The sequence below is a fragment of the Pseudochaenichthys georgianus genome, chromosome 4, assembly GCF_902827115.2.
Source record: "Pseudochaenichthys georgianus chromosome 4, fPseGeo1.2, whole genome shotgun sequence".
In the NCBI taxonomy this organism is placed as follows: domain Eukaryota; kingdom Metazoa; phylum Chordata; class Actinopteri; order Perciformes; family Channichthyidae; genus Pseudochaenichthys; species Pseudochaenichthys georgianus.
The window spans coordinates 20,499,867-20,517,515 of record NC_047506.1 but is presented as its reverse complement, the minus strand read 5'-3'; the positions used below and the strand labels follow the sequence as shown (position 1 = coordinate 20,517,515).

Here is a 17,649-nt window from a genome sequence, read left to right as displayed (position 1 = left end):
AATTGTATATCTTTGAAAAGATACTCAACTTAGTAATATAACTGTATTCAAGTGTCAACAAGGGGTGATTTCAACCCTCAGATGATAAGCCCAACAATGCTATGATAGCCCAGCCTCAGTCTTTCTGTATTGCATTGTTTAACCACACCAGTTATTTTTACTGTGCTGGGAAACCATGAATCTCTAAAATGCCAATTTACATGTGCTAATAATTTTTTTTCAGGTTTGTGGCATTACATTTTTCCGATTATCCAATGGTTTAGAATGGTTTTATTTAAAGAAGTTGGCATTTTCTCAATACATAAAGAACCACATAATCTAAAATCAGCACATTCAGCGTTACATGGTTTTCATTGGGCTGTGTGTCATGGTGAGAAAACATAAGGATCCCAGTTTTAAAGGCTTAAGAAACTTCCTTGGCTTCGCTGCAAGTGAATGCTAAGGCACTGGCAGGTATACAGTGAAGGAGCTCTATAGTATAATGAGAGTGCACAGAGGAGAAAAAGAGAAGGGAGTGCTCTGCTGGCCACAGCTGGAGAGAACCCGTAACCAAGGAATGCATGTGGTGACATAACTAGTAATTGTCTCATCCCACAGTCTCTCATTTCTGGTCCCGATGCTGGCCTGATTTTATTTTCCAGGGTCAGCTTGCCGTTTTCAGAGCTGGAAAACAGCAGCAGGACTCTCGCCAAGACTATTCTCTATCCTGTCCCGAAATCAACCTCCACAGTCCATGGAGAAAGAATAACAACACTAATATTGCCCGCCGCAAATGTTCCAAACACATCCGAGAAGTAAATTATGGTACTAATTTTGAGGCAGTATGAATCATAAATGTTCCCTAATAAGACATTTATGGAGGAAACCTAAAACCACACTGTAATGCCTAATATTTAATTCAGTATGATTCAGATGTCAGATTGCTAGAATGTCAACATTAGAACCGCCGCACCGTCTCACCACATGCGTTTAATGGCCGGCTAATAAGGACATTTAAGAGGTATTCAGATGGCCCAGTCATCTCCCTGGCTGTGATGATAAGGTCATGTACTTTTTATGAGCTGAACCCCAGACTAGATGTCAGTTGTGGATTCAGACTCTGCTCCTTCGATAACATCCATTCACTCACTTATGTCATACAACAAGAGACCGACAAGCTAAAAGCCCTGTGAGGCTCTGCACAGCAATGCTTTGAGCTACATGTCACATGCTAATATTCTTTAAATTACCTCCTAAATTGCCAATATTTAGGAATGTTTTCTATGTTCACCTTCTGAATTAGTGTGTTAACATAGCATTAGCAAGTTTTAACCTGATAGTCGTCCTTGAAGAAAAAGTTACCCACATTTTCATCCTTGGGAGGACATCAATATTTGTAAAAACTCTTATGGTAATCTGCCCAACCGTTTTTGAGACATTTCAGTCTGGACAAAGTAGTGGACCAAGTGTCCGACCGTTATTGCTACACTGCTAGCGTGGCTCTAAAATATTTGTAAAATCATAAACGGAATCGAGAGGAATCTGCTGAATTTGGATCCTGATGGTGTTCTTTTGGAACTTCATTTAAAGGCTGTGTTTTGCATCAGCAGCTAAATCTAACTTCAAGCTTTTCTACACCCTGGATGTGCGTCATAGCAACGCTCATAGAGGTCACTGTTCATCAGAGTGAACCAGCAGGACAGTTACAAAGCTGCTCTGTCTGAAAGGTACAGACCCCCCCTCATATCCTTACTTTTCCGCCTTACCTCACCCATCTACCTCTTCCTTACAACCTCCCGTCTATTTCATTACAGCCACCATTCACAAGACCCACTTACACACTCAGAGACCTGGGATCTTGGAGGAAAAGATACTTAAGCCAATAATTTGATTCCACAAGGAGCTCATATATGATTGTCGGGGAAGAGCTTTTTGCAGTCGGGAAAGGAAAGACAAGTACAGAAAGAGAAGAGGAGAGCCACGTTTATTACAGGAGTTGACTATGTCTATTTACCTGATCTTCCATCAGCAGGATGAGCCGTGTCACCACAATGTTCACTGCATTCCCCAGGCTAGAATCCTGGAACAGTTTGGCAACCTGACCTCCAGGGAAACAAGAAAAGAGCAGTCTTAAAAATAGTTAATAGACCAGAGGAGAAAATAACACTAGAGCCCAGAGAACACTTGAAATAAACACAGGAGTAATTCCTCATAAAACTAGATTTGTAATGGCAAGAGAAGTTCTAGGAGGAGAAAGACTCAATCTTGAAAATTACCACTAATACTACCTGATTTCCAGTTCAGAGACTAGCCTTCATGCATTATATTGGAAGATTAAAAACGTATTGGTCAATTCTCTAAATAAGATCACCATAAACTCTGGATTCATTTGTAGCGAGAAATGCTCAATGGCAAGAGAAAACAGAAGAGTGCTTTGAACTCATCCCTGTCTTTTCCTCTACCAAGATCAATTTTACATTATAACCAAACACTTATTCTACAAGACAGAATAGTCTGAGAATTTTAGAAGGGCTGTAAAGTCAGTGCACCACAAGTATAAATGATTATTTAAGAGTTAAAGCACCAACACTAATAAAAAACAACCAGAGTTAGAACCACTACTACAGACACTTGTCATTAGTGGTGTCTGCTGTAATTTGGCACACTTTGCTCCGCACCACTGAGGAGACTCTGTTGGTTTCAGAAATTCTGTAACACTCCAGATGCAACCTGCTTGTAACAATAGTGGCTGACCAACCCTTCATTACATACATTCCTAACATGTGTCTGTATGAGTTTAAAGTGATTAACTGTGTGTGAGAAGATCCGCAGTGACAAGAAACGGTTAAGATGCTGACATACAACCTGAGCGTGACAGTAAAACATGTGGCCTTCACCAGGACAAAAAAGAAAAGGTTTATGCATTTGTTTTCCTTTCTGTCTCTAAGCATTAATCATGCAACTAAATTAAACCAAATGAAATTATTTTAACAATAAATAAACAAGTTGTTGACCTAAATGTTTTGTTTATTTGGGTTTTTAACTGGTTTTAAAAAGGGTTTTGCATGAACATACTATTGCGTCATTATAGTATCTATAAAAAAATATATATTTCCTTTGTACAAACACGTACAAAAAAGTGATATTAGACATATTGAACACCAAAATAGCTTACAAAGACTGTCCAAAACAAAAACACAACTTATATTTCACATTGTAGACACATTCTTTAATCTCCTCTGAAATATTTCTAATATTAACTTGACTCCAACCTGCTGTCAGTTTTGTTTCGATGTCAAGTAAACAAACCACAATTGCCTGATTTTCCTACTAAAAGCTTAGAAAAAAGCTGAACTACACAATACAGAACATCATCTTGGCTTAAAGCTTTAGGTAGATCTGCCATGCCTAAGAAATGAATTTATTTTATTCATCAGTAATGACTCCAATAACACTGGGAAAGTGGCTTTTCAATACATTGTGAATTTGCATCTCCGGTGTTGTGAAACTTACAATATTCATGACAGCCAGGATGTACTGCTCGATGTCTCTGCGTCCATGGTAACCCACCATCATCTTGTCAGCTACCACTAGCGTCTCCACGTAGCGCTCACGGCTAACTGAGCGCTTTAGAGGCAGCTGGCCACGACCGACATGATGGGGAGGCGTCTTTAGAGTTCGCTGCCACCATGACGCGCCTTTCATCGGCTTCTCATCTGAGGAAGATCACACATACATGATTTGATGGCATATAGTAAGAAATCACAGAAGCACAGCAGCAATTCAGCCAATTATACATTGAAAAAAGAACGACTCACTATAGTTTTCCTACAGCACTCTACCAACCAGAATGATGCCTGAACACACTTTCAATTGATATACAGCATGCCAAACAAGGTTAGCAAGGGGTTTGTTTTTAACTTTTTATTTGCAACAATATTGTTTTCTGAAAATACTTTTGCTTTTGCAGCAACGCCCTACAACACAGACTCAGTCACACCCAATCACAACTGGGAACTCAGACACAACCTCAACCTGCTGCTGGCTGCTATGCAAATCAGTCTGGGGACGTTTACTCCTCCAGTCTGGACCAAACTTCTGCTAATAAAAAGCCCAGGATATCTCTCCTCTTACCAACGACTCCACAGGATTTGCCCTTGTATTGATGGCGGAGTGATGACCGCTTGTAAACCACATGGGGGCGCCCCTCTGTTCTCTCCCCCCGCTCCGTCCCGGTCTGGTTATCTGGTGAGACAAGGGGTTCAATCAGGTACTCCTCTCCCCCTGCAACAATCACCCCCTGCTGCAGAGAGTAGAATAGAACAGAATAGAATAACAGGAATCATTGCTTTCATGAAATATCACAATCGTCACATTATTAAATAACACACATCATCCAAAATGCTCCAGTAATTATACAACCAAAATCAATCACTTATGTGCTTTAGTGACAAAAAACTATGAGCAACAAAGCAGGCAAGGTACATTAAGGTGAGCAGAAGTGAGTCTGAGGCCCTCCGAGGGATCCTCGTGCTAATGGGTCAGAAACTGGCAGTCGGAGAGGGTCAGACTGCATAACAACCTCTGGGCTTCCACTGCAGCATATTTTGAGCACAGGGTTTAGTTTTGTTGAAATGTCTGAACTCCATGTACGATCAATTTCTATCTATAATTTGAAAATTAGAACTTTACATACTTTTCAGAGTGAGCATCATATTTGGAAAGAGGCACATCAGTTTATATTACGTTAGCATTCATAATATAGTTTCTTAGGTAACATTTGATGGGTACAATACTAGCAGCAGTTACAAAGCATTTAGTGAGAGATATTTGATTCAAACATACACACAAACACACATAATCACACGTGAGAGCATGAAAGAGTGAATGAGAGCGAGAAAAATTAGAGTGAGACAGAGAGCGATACACTAACACTTCCTTTGAGTCTGCTCAGATGTGTTGGCTCGGTCAGAGCGAGCGTCTCCCCTCGACTCACTGCGGCGGACTTTAATCCCATAATAAAGTTAGTGATGCTCCCCTGGACACACCACCCGCTCGTTGGTGAATGTGCTCATGCTGGTCTGACCAACAGTAATTAAGTGTGCTTCTTATTAACGCTTTGTGAGCACATCTAATCCTCAGCTGTGTATACAAGCCTGCTGTTTGTAGTGAGAGGATACACAGATACACAGTGCTGTGAATGCGTGGACATTATTTCAGCCAACAAACTGATGCATGACAATTAGGTGATCCAGTCCAGTGATTCATAGAGGGAACTAACTTTGATCTCTTTTTTTGTTGCAGTCACACGCTGATGACTTCATGAGAGTGGGAAATACAGTATATTCAATTAAATGTATGCTTTGAAAAACTGTTCAAATATAGACATATGGTCCTCAATTCAGATGTTTTTCTCTTAAAACCTGCCTGGTTGACCACAGCTCCGGTTACTAATATCCTATATTTTCCCAGTCTGCATTTAAACAGCACCATTGAGCATGCCAGAACATGATGCATTGTAGGTTATAGGTAGATGTTAAACTTCAAACAATGTGCTGAAGGTGCTGATCTGTTTAACAACACCCCTGCATTGTTACCATGTCAGAACAGGACCCATTTAATATAGCTTTAGGGAAGATTTGCATTTTTTTCTAAGGTTTTGAAACGTTTTTTTATTCTTTTTTTATGGAATTATTTTAATCACTTTTGTGAAATATAGTGCTGAATATCATAATTTGTACACACTGAGTCTTGCCTAAAAAGGTTGTTCACATCTAGAGCCAAAATCAATCTCCTATTTAATTGTCTTTTTTGTATTTGAGTGTCTTTCGTCGTTTGTTTCTTTTGCATTTCTCTTGATGCTTTTGATTTTTTTATGTTAAGCACTTTAAATGTTATTCTTGCCGAAGTGTATAAATCAACGCTTATACATAATCCTAACTTGCCTCATCAACTTTGTTCATTTCATACATGCCGATGCCACGTTTCTGTTGTATTTGAGTTATGGTTATGACCAATTTCCAAATTTAAAGGTGGGGTGGGTAAGTTTGAGAAACCGGCTCGAGATACACTTTTTGTTATATTCCATGGAATGCTCTTAACATCCAGATAGCAATGAATATTTTAAGTGCTTTGACAATAAATACATAACAAAATGTCATTTGTGGAAGCCGTAGTACTGTAAAAAGCACGACCAATCATCTGAGCCGGCACGGCTTAAATAATTGGATGGCCTACCTGCCTGTCAGCCTTCCATCTGGACACAAACTTATCTCGTGCCCTCATTGGTCATGTGGGCGTTTGTGTGTGTTGGAGGAGGCGGGCTCGATAAGGAAGAGGCAGATTTCTTCCGGTTGTGTATTTTCAAATTCTAGCACACTCGAGCTGGTTTCTCCGAAATTACCTACCCCACCTTTAAATAGTGTTCAGATCAAAATCCAAGTAGTAATTCAAACAGGAACGCTTTGACTTGGCACTATATGAGACGAAACTGCCTGAAAACCAAACAAACGTAAACACCATTGTCTGCCAAAGTCTATCTTTCACGAAAATTAAACCAAGATTTTTGTATTTGAAGTATTAGATTGTCAATGCACAACATTTTTTACCTTCACATAACCATCATTTTTTACCCCTCCATTCCATATGACGTGTCGTGAACATGGCAACATCTTTTACTGTAAGAGAGCATAGTGAATGGTAAAGTAATTTCTAGATTTATTTTCGTTTATTACTTTATATAACATGGGCCATGCAGAACACACATTTTGAGCCAGAGTTAGCTATACAGCTTATTTGCATCTGCAGTTACCTGATTGTTAAATGGTGGTCAAAGTTTGTATGCCTGAAGTTGTTGTACTGGATATTTAACAACATCATTGTTATGTCCTATAAACTTGATTAAGTATCTGTAGGGATATAAATGCCTACAGAAAGAATTAAAGTACCTTTTTAGGATTTCATTTCCAGTGCCCTACATTTTTGAGGACCACACTGGTTGGTTTGCGAAGAATAAAGCTGGCTTGAATGCTCAAACTTTGTTTAAATGTCAAGCTTTGATGTCCAAATCAAGCATAGCTGATCCCTCATTTGCTGGGCCAGCACGACGGCCGCTGACCTCACTCAATGTATTAGATGTGGATTAGACTTGCAGGTTTTAAGTCTTACCAGGCCATTACAGTTGCTCAGGGCGACTTTGCTGGAGTGCGGCTGGTCTTGGAGGTGTCCTACATAATGGCAATGGGGAGAGTAGGGATGACTCCAGGCTAAACGACCTTTCTTCCAATACTCCACCCTGAACTGCCGGGACAGCAGGCCTCCCTGCAGCGTCAAGTTCAGCAGGAAGTTGTTACGTGACGTGGATAGCTGGTAGAAGAGCTAATAGATAGAAAAGAGAGTGGAGTTAAACAAAAATCTCTATTTAAAAAAAAAAAGTTGTGCATACGTTTAAGACAAAGAAAAAAATGAAGTCATTTTCAAAAAGTAACTTACAGAGTCAGGCACTCTGTCCTCAGTGCTGCGTCTTCTTCTGTGATGTTGTGGCGTTTCTGCATCCATGCTCTCGCCATTGGGTTCTACACGTATTGGGATGGCAATCTCATACTGGCCGAGACTGGACAGGAAAGCAGCTGGAGGGAGAGAAAAAAAGGCATAAAACCTCAAATATGAGTTTAACTTAATAAAGCCAAAATGCAGCTTAATCTTATTCACCCTAATTTAAAAAAGTTGAGGATTTGGGGGTTGCTTATTTTAAATAACACTGTGTGGCTTTTTATTGAGAGAGTAACCCAGTTGACAAAGAGAAACTTGCAGACTTTCTGGCCCATTACTGACAAGGTCCCTCCACTCCAAGAGCTCCTTCCCGCATGAGGCCAAAAGGGATGTTGCCATAGTTACCCTGAAACTGTATACTTCCTGTCTGTCCCAGTCTGTGACGGGCCTGGTGGAGATTTATTGTCCAAACACACACGGCTCCAAACAGCCACCGTCAGCTAACTAACGGGGAAAGGTCACCAGCAAATGAGCCCAGTTTTCATCAAACCTTTGGCCTCACTTGGTGGGGCCGTGGCCCCTTCCCACACAGAGTAAATACCCAGAGATCAGAGTTCCCTGGTACAGACTTGGAGAGCTCTGTTATGGGAAAAACCACTCTGAAGGCAACGGATCGGTCTGGCTTGAATAAACAGTAAGCACAATTACAAATGCTGCCTTCACATGGAGCTTGTGAGGTTGTACTGTATTTTCAAAATGGAGAGTAAAGTTAAAAACATGCTCTGCGTTTTAGGTTTAAGTCACACAAATGGAAATTGGCTTGGTTTCAAAAATTGGTGAATGACTTGACGTTTTTTATATTTTAAATTTGAAGTTTATGTTTCTTCCCCATATGTAGGTGAACCTCTTGAAATAAGGGTTTGAGAAGGAGGGACAGCCTGTGAAGTTATAACTTGAAATCATTGTAAAACCATGTAAGCAGCGGGTAGTCATGGCAAGCTTTCATACTCAACAGATTCAATTAACTGATTAACAAAAGGGTGATCGGCCCACACTTAGGAACTCGATTTCATTTATATTAACGTGATAAAAACGAGCCATGTAATGAATAACTGGGTAAACGTTAGCTAGCTAAACATGCCTTGACTCATGGGATGCCGAACTGGCCGAAGGTCCAAGAAAGAGGCAAGTGTTGTTGTTAGTTCAAATAATCCGGTTTTAAAAAAATATAGTGGCAACAGAATGTTTAACTTCACATTGTTACCTTCTTAGAGCTCTAAACTGCTTCCCACAACACATCCATCCTGCTCTGAAAAACCACCACAAGTTATCAGGCAGATGGGATTATCATTACCTTTGAAGCACAGGAAAAGCTCCCGGAGAGAAAATAAGGGTAGTGTGTTAATGAAGTAGATGTACCTCACCTCCAAGGAAGAAATTAATGAGACCTCACACAGAATAAAATGTAGACTAATGAAAACTAGTCAAATGAATTACTAAGTAGTTTGAACTAAACGTTTAAGCGGAAGTATTTTATGACTTAATAAAATGGATGAGGAATGTTTTAAGACTTTCTACAACTGCATATCAAAAAAACTCCAATTTCTACTATTTATATATGCAAGTATTTTTTTACAGTATATACAATGCAAACTATTCCTTCCTGGTGTTCTCAAGTTGACCCTGAGAGAATTAACTAGTACATTTTTACATGATATCTTTGGCAAACTGAGCCCTTAGCAATTCAGCATTTGACTATGTTACAGTAAGTAGACATCAAAGCAAATATAAAACTGAGAGTGGAAACATGTCTGCTAAATTTAACAGGAGACTAAAACGGTTTCATCCAGAAGCGGGGCATCACCCTGATTTCTATTATCTGCAAATAAAAATAGTGGAAGGAAATATTCTGGATGGAAACTGTCCCTCCCTCAACCCAGACACACCCTAAAGGCAATTCAGACCAAAACGCCTTGTTTCAAATAACTACTACATGAGAAGGAATAATCTGTGACTATCCCATCAGTACTAACTACAAGAGAGAGCATTGGTGGCACAAGTCCTCACTTTAGGATTATCATCCTGTATTTCTATGCCGACTGTGTCTTCCTCCTGTAAACAGGGAAGTGACATATGCACATACCGAAATGTGGACTTTGTTCAAACTTAATTGCAAATGCTACAAGGCCATTATATTCCATTGCCTACCTACACATTCAGCAGCCACAAAAGCCTTGTCATTGTATTTCCTGTCAGCGACAGATTTAAGTCCAATATTCAGTCTCTATTTTAGTTTCATTTTTAGTGTCCACGACTTCCAGAGAAATAGTTCTGGTATTTTAGCTGCATTTACAGCATTTTCCCTTTATAAACAGTACTGCCATTTACACCAAGTAGTTGCTATCTTTGTCTGTATGCTGCTTGGTTTCAAGCAGATTTTATCAGCTGCCCACTGTGGTTGGAAAACACGATTGATGACAGCAGATTTGCTGAAGAGCAAATAGTTAATCACTAAAAACAACACCTCTTAAATTACAGTTATTTGAGCTTAGTAATAAATAAAAAAAGTTAGGCAGGCTTTAGGACCAAACTCTCTGTACCTGTAAAATGAGCCACGTCAGGGTCGGAGGGGTGGGTTATTTAAAGAAAGCAGCATGGCAGACAATTGGAGACAAATGGCTGGAGGGGGTCAAAGGTTAAGTTTAGGAAATACACAATCATAGCCTTGTTCAGGATGACGAGACAGGGAATTTAAGTCTTTGCCTTCAGAGGGATTTCAGGCGCTCCAGCCTCTCTTTGAACATGAGAGAGACTGTGTGGTTTGAGGTGGTGGGGGGAGCGTGGGGAGAGCGTGGCTGAACCACAGCTACATGATTTGTTGAAATAGAGTTCAAGTTCAGCAGCCCAGACCTGCAGGTCTGAAGTGTGCCTCAGATGGTCAGATGGAAGAAGACTAGTACTTTGTACTTGGAACAAACATGGAATCCTTTAATAACAAGTAAAGAATACATTAAATATAGAAAATGTAATTATTTTCTCAACATGAGTATGGGTAGATTGTGAACATTATTTTTGCTTAAATAAAAAAACTGATTTCACTCTGGGCACCGCAAAGGTAACATATATTAAAGGACTCTTGCTCGCAACATACTGAAAATAATTAGACATTCCCACAGTATAAAGCTAAGCTTACAGCCAATTAACCAATTTTATTTACCAAAGACCTAATAGTGTGTTTAATTCTAACTCTGGTTTAGTTTCTTTAAAAAGGTCAACCTGTGTTATGCAACCTGGCATTAGACCTGCTCAAAGACTGGGGTGTCTGACTTTGCTGTTTTTGGTGGGAAATCACAAACACAAGTTCATATATTACCAAGATTAGGGTAATAGCTATAGAATAGACAGTATACCTGAAACTGTAATGGGATTACCCTGATTTCATAGTAGATATGATGTACTCTCACCTTAAATTCAGCTCATCTCAGCCACTGAAGGCTCGGTATAAGACCTCAACAGATTATTGGTATTGACCAAAATGTTTTGTAGCACCAAGAGATTGTCAAGTACTAAAAACTGGCAATACATGTCTGATTCAGATATATTTATCCATCATTGGAGCTTTGGTCATAACATTTATACCATGGTACCTATCCTTACTTCCTGTGGGTACATTAGCCTATTGTGGGCCGTGATCCATATCAATTGACAAAATTGGCTACAATTATTTTGTATACGATTACAATAGTTTGTCAGGTATTTGATGTGAATATAATCGCCTCCTCTCACCTTGTGACTGGGCAAACTCATCTCTGTGACCTCCTTCGACCTCTGTGGCAACCATTACGATTATGACAGTGCAAACCAGACCAGTCCTCCATAGCGTTTCCATGGTTACTACAGTAGTTGCTATAGTAACAGATTTCAGTGCAGTGGTCCCCGGGCCTCTGTCCCAACATGTCTTCTGCCCTCTCGGATGCCCCAACGCCTAGCAGTGGGACGGCTCAGCGCTCTGTTGGGTCATGGCTGCTGTAGACCTCAGGATCATGTAGACATGGCTCGGCTGCAGCTTGTAGATCAGCAGGTGTGGAGGGATCCTTGAAGAGTCCTCAGAGCAGAAGAGAGGGATCTCTGAAGGGGCTTGGCAGCAGTGTCAGGTTTAGACTCCTTCTATATCCCTGTGAAAGATAAGATGTTTAGTGAGGAAGGCCAGGAAATGGAGTAAAAAAAATGGTGGGAGAATCAGATTTAGGCTAAAAAGGGAGGAACAATGCAGACTTAAAACGATTAAAACGAGAGAGAGCATGAGATCTCTTTGACCCATGCAGTTCCAGTTCTAACAAAACAAATCTACCCAGTTCATATTCAGCGTCCAATGAAGGACTGCCCAGTCTTGCTTTGTTCCTTCAGCTAATCAATCTTGGCTTTGGCGAAAGGCAAACACCCTGTCTTTCACTCTGATGACCGGAGACAACAGCAGGTCCCAACCTGGGGCCCCTGAGGCCCCGCTTTTTAAGCTGCCTGCCCACCGGAAAGAGTTCAAACACAAAGAAAGCCATTGATCTTGTAAAAAGTTGCGCTTAATGCCCAAACAGGGCTTGAAGTGGGTATTATGTCAGAGGCTCTGGGGGTAAAATGAGCCAATTTGAGAGGAGCAGCAGGTTGCCATCACTGCTTCGCTGACTGTGGTGGTGGCTGGTGGGTTGTATGGCTGAGTGACTTGCTGGCTGGCTGGCTGGCTGGCTGACAGTACAGCTTACTAATTGGCAGGCGTCCTGGCCCGCAGGCGGATGGTATGAGTGCCTATATGAAACTTGTTTACATTTGAGACAAAAGGTAGAGTACTGTGATAATTATAGCCTAAACCAGACTTGGCCAAGAAGGCAAAACTGATATTGGTATTTGTTTGTTTTCAGTTTTTCATTGCTCCTTGGTGGACAAACTACTTCAACTAGTTTGTGTTTCTAAAATCCAGCACCAACTACTGCTTCCCTACTACTGCTTTTTTAAATATAGATTCAGGCTCACACGACATTGTCATTGAATTGCATGAAACTATTGAACATCCAGCTCTTCATTTCAGCAGGGCACTGCATATTACAGGACCCATTGGTGAATATCATCTGTATACTACTCCACAATGCCAGTGAAATTCATTGTTTTTCTCAACCAGCAGACGTAAATTATGGTTTTACATTTTAGTCACAACAGGGAATTTTTCGGAATAGAAAGTTTGTATGACAACGCTAAATGGTCATTTGGAGGTAACAGTTCAGCCAGACTGACAGCATAGATGTAAAACTTGGGTCTCTTGTTCATTTTCCAGACTACTAATTTAAATGTCATGTGCTAAACATAAACCAAGTTTTTTTTATTGGGTACTATTCTATTTTTTACTGACAGACCAACATAAGAGGATCTGTTTTATAATGACAAAGGAAAACTACCCACAGTACCAATTATGAAAACAGACCAGAGCCAAGATCGGAACTCACATTTTATGGGTGCCATTCTGTTTGACTTGAGTTTCTTGACTATGGATTGCAGCGTCAGCTAAAATAAACCATTCCTTGCTATTCTCCAGAAAAGTCTGCCCACCCGGCTCACTCTTGTCCTCCCCTGCCTCCCCTCCATCCTTCCCTCAGTGCCGTCTGGGGAGAGAAGAGCGAGCGGAGACGCCACACTGCCCCAGATGGCTGGCGGCAAACCAACTGCAGCCAAAGGTAATCGGAAGCAGATGGGGAAACCTTTTGGTGACGAGAGCAGGGGGAACAAGTTGCCTCCTGAAAAGAGGAGGGAAAAAAACCAATGCAAAGCCCAAGGGGAATGAAAGAGAGGCAGCGGAGTGTAAGCTGTTCGAGCCAGCTGGGAGAGTCATTCTTGAGCTTTCGTGCTGAACCGAGTGTGAAGGAATGAATTGAAAAGAGCATTAATGTGCCTTTTATTTAAGTTAAAAAACAATGAGAAGGTATAGTAAAAAAAGAGCTTTCTTTAAAAACACTGAGGGGTCTTTTTACTGTTGCAGCTTCTCTCATACGTGGTACAACGGAACATCTTTCTCTCTTCCCTCCCTAAGGCTTTCTCCCAGTCATTTCCTGCAAAAGCCAAACTCTCCTCCATTTTCATTACTTCTTCTGCTCCTTCTCTCAATTTATAGTGGGGTTATTAAACTTGCAGCTTGATATCAAGACTTTTCATTACATCTAACTCTCTTTTTGTTTATTTAAACAAGAAAACAAGGGGGAGACCGGACCCCCCAGTGCTGTCCCTTGGTGCTTTTTAAGTGAAGCTGCTTAAAAAGATTTGTGAACAGCCATCAAAAGATCCTCACAACAACACTGCGTTCTTGGTAAATGATTGCCCCATTATAAACCACACAGAATTGCAGCTGAATTAAGAGAGAGCTGTCTCGCAGAGGTGACGGTGTCATACATCTTCTGCGGTCTTTTGTGCAAAACTTTCCCTCTGGGCTGTATCACTTTTGAGCGAAATAAAAAACGTATGTTTGTCAGCAGGCCAAGCTCTCCGACTCTCCGCTCTGTGCTTTGCTTGGATTAGCTGCGAATATCGAGCATGAAGCTGCAATCGCGGCCAAGAGAGAAAGTGGTCCGAGCTGCAGACAGGCCACACAATTTCCAACGCAATCACAATTTGCAAAAGAGAAAAGAACAAGGGGAGAAGAAAGGGGTCATTGTTAACATACAAGAGAGAAAAGTTGGACCGCTCAGGATAATAAGGTGGGGATTTTAGGATAGGCCCAAATGGCAATGCAATCACGCCAGTGGACTCAGTTTGACATGTCATTTTTTCATCTTGTCATCCACTAGTGACAGCTGCTTTTAATGTGGTGTAAGGGATGTACAGTGAGTTTTTTTTTCTTTTAAAGACTACAGCTAACTATGCTGTCCTTGTCTTTAACTGTTGCCAGGGAGAGTGGAGCTATCCGAACACTAGCACGTTAATCAAAGCCATATGACCGGCTCAAAGTAAAGTCTGTGTGGAGCGAACAGATGCTAAGTGTCCCTCAGCTTAGCTTCAAGTCTAGCACTCCCCCCCACTCACACACACATACATACTGCTTCCACTTTGATCCGGGAGTAGCTCATGAATCAGTTGTAGGTTCAGTTTATTATTTCATTAAACTAGTGGTGTGGATTCTCCTTCCTAATAACACTGTGAGGCTGTGGGACCAAATAACTGAATAAGACGAATGTCACAAGTCAGATGGAGCGTTTCAGACAGCCTCGGCAAAAATAACTCCCTCGATAAGACTATAGCTTCACAAAGAGCTCCACATGAAACCCTGAACAGGTGATAGAAATAAAGCAAAGAACCGGGGGATATTTCCCAGACTAAACCCTCATTCTCTCTGTCTGGTACAAAGACAGAAAGAGAAAGAGGCAGGCATTCCTTTCTCAATTTCCCCAAATAAACAGTGTGCAGATGAAAAGTGGGAACATAAACAGGCCAGAGAACCTCGGACGTGCTCCCCTAACTCTGAAAATGTGCCTCTCGAGTCTGAAACAATATTTAGTGAGAGAGAGAGAGAGAGAGAGAGAGAGAGAGAGAGAGAGAGAGAGAGAGAGAGAGAGAGAGAGCTGACTCGACACTAGTGAGTCAGTCAGCCAGCAGCACTGGGAACACAGCACAGATGGTAGAGGAAGGTTTTCTCTTTCTGTCTTTTATCATATTAATTTCACCATTTTTTTTTATCTTCTTTAGGACTGCAAAGACACCACATATACTCAGTTTAGTCACATAGCTGCAAATGAAATGCAGTGGTTCCACATCAGTGATCAGCATGCATAAACTGATTGTGCATCTAATGTGAGAAAAAACCCTGAAAAACAAATCTTATAATATGTCTACCACCCGAATATGCAAACAAATATATTAAACACATTTTAAGAGCATGTGTTAATTCTACCAAAAACCGATGCAAGACTCACAAAGATCAAGAATGCAACTATGCAAATTCTGCTGAAAAATGACTCATTTCTGATGCATATTCAGGAACCAAATATTGGCATCCATGTGCACAAAGAAGTCCTACTACATATATTCACATTATGTGTGTTACAGAAGATAATATAAAAGCTGGAAATATAATAAATAAATCCCTATAATATTTTCAAATCCTGATAGATAAAGTGTTTTGCTGCTTAATTACTGCAGTTGTTTTCCATCAATGAGCTACATGTTGGTCCCCTAGCTTATGTACCTGTCAGCCACATCACACACACACACACACACACACACACACACACACACACACACACACACACACACACACACACACACACACACACACACACACACACACACACACACACACACACACGATGACTGGACTGCCTTGTCATCAGTCAATGAGGCGATTCGAGCAATAACTATTTTATCTTGAGCCAATTAAAACATTGATCTTAGGAGGAATGCCGTAATGTCATACACACATGCATTAAAGAAAATGTAAATGTATATGCATACCATGATCCTTTGGTAACACAATGAAAAAGCTAAAAGACAAAACATTCAACGTCTGCAAATGGTTTTTTGCAGAAATGTGCGTTTTTCTAGCTGAGAGCAGCCTCCTGCCAGCATCATGGCATGGCCGCTTTCCTCCAGAGGTGTGCATTAGAACAGAGAGTGTGGCCGGGCGCGCGGACCTACCTTCCCGTTGTCCCCTGCAGAAGTTCCGCTGTGAGTCTGTCCCTCTGTCCACCGCAGCGGAGCGGAGAGGAGGCGGCGCCGGCGGGTGAGGAGACTCAACTTCTTCCACTTCCAGCAGCACAGAGCCACAGTTTGTTGTCGACTCACCCACACTTAGTTTATTGGACTTCCGGTGACAGCTTGCAAAATAAAAGTCGGAACTGCAAAAGGGCCTTTTCAGTTTTTGGATCAAATAATGAGCTGAATTGAGTGTGTATGGTCAGACAGCAATATAGTAAATACACTTGTTAATGATAATCCTGATTTTTAATTGCATTACTGCTCTGTGCACTTTTCATTTTAGGCCACAATTATTAATGATTAATTTTCTTATTTATTTAAAAACCTACATGTGTATCACTCCTGCAAACAACACAAAAACACTGACATTGGTTCATCCCTTAAATAACCACATGACTTCTCTCCTATAATCAATGAACTATAGTTATTTCGTTTTTTGTTATATATTTTAACAGCTGCATCATACTACATCATCCAATTTGGTTTGCATAGTTTTCATTTTCTGTGGTCCATTCCCATTATGGGCCAAGGCAAGGGAGGAGTAACTTTATGACAGACTGCAACCCTGAGATGTTTCCTAAATAATTGTAATAACAAAGGAGGATTTGCACGATATGTTTTCTAAAGTGCACAACTTTTCTTTACATTTTTTTATTTTATTTTAGGTCCTATATAAGGTGACGAAATGCTTTGTTAAAAAATGAAATACAACGTAAAAAACAATGTAATGTTTCCTAAAATTATGTTAATGCCATGCTTTAGGCTAAGCTTGACTCCATCGGAAGAGAGGTGCATTTATCGTTAATAAGTAAAAGTATGGCCTTATTAAATTATATTATTTCAAACTTTTTGAGAGCAGAGAAACAACTGGAGCTATAAATCCATATCATATTCAGTAAAAAAATATATAAAAAACCCAATGGTGGAACTAATTCAAACTGCATATACGTTTGCCAACTTGTTTCCAGGTTATTATTTTCTTAATGCTCTGCTGTGTTTAAAAGTAAAAAGTATACACTTTCAAACCAAGCACAAACCCAACTTTTCCTTTTGTCAAAACATACTTGCCTACTCATAACCTTGCCTACTCATAACCTTTTTTATACATTGACAAGAGTAAAGGTGCTTTGCAGATTCATCAGCAGAAAGTACTTTTTAAACGGAGAACTCTTGGTTACCAATTTCAAGAACAGTCTGAATGAACATTGCTGCTTTTATTTTTGAAAGCACGCATCTTGTTTTCCGTTTTAGTTTCGTGTGTTGTTGTGAGACTTGCTTGAGGGGGGTCTGCTGATTGGCTGCCTGATGTGAGACCGAGGAAGCAGCTGCAGCGTCAGGTGGGGGTTTGTTTGAGAGGCCACTTTAGTATCTCTGCTATTTGTACTGTGGCTATTCCACAAGTGTTGTGTGCGTACGTGTCATAATCGTTCATCTGTATTGAAAAGTACAACA

General features: G+C 40.6%; 1 protein-coding gene and 1 long non-coding RNA gene across 2 annotated transcripts in view; one reads left to right on the top strand and one right to left on the bottom strand.

Annotated features, from left to right (window-relative positions):
• The window catches only part of adamts10 (ADAM metallopeptidase with thrombospondin type 1 motif, 10), a 76,902-nt gene extending 60,691 nt beyond the window's left edge, over positions 1–16,211 (bottom strand). Inside the window, exons 1-7 of the mRNA XM_034080468.1 lie at positions 16,138–16,211; positions 11,257–11,645; positions 7,471–7,607; positions 7,147–7,356; positions 4,114–4,282; positions 3,493–3,695; positions 1,994–2,077 (exon numbers count right to left, since the gene is read on the bottom strand). Coding sequence (XP_033936359.1) covers positions 1,994–2,077; positions 3,493–3,695; positions 4,114–4,282; positions 7,147–7,356; positions 7,471–7,607; positions 11,257–11,359 — 906 coding nt within the window. The 5' untranslated portion in view covers positions 11,360–11,645; positions 16,138–16,211. The remainder of the gene's footprint in view (positions 1–1,993; positions 2,078–3,492; positions 3,696–4,113; positions 4,283–7,146; positions 7,357–7,470; positions 7,608–11,256; positions 11,646–16,137) is intronic.
• Positions 7,974–16,146, top strand: LOC139433761 (uncharacterized). Its single transcript, XR_011643149.1, has 3 exons — positions 7,974–8,164; positions 13,113–13,190; positions 16,027–16,146. It is a non-coding gene; the product is annotated as an uncharacterized lncRNA (long non-coding RNA).
• Positions 16,212–17,649: the final 1,438 nt, after the last annotated feature.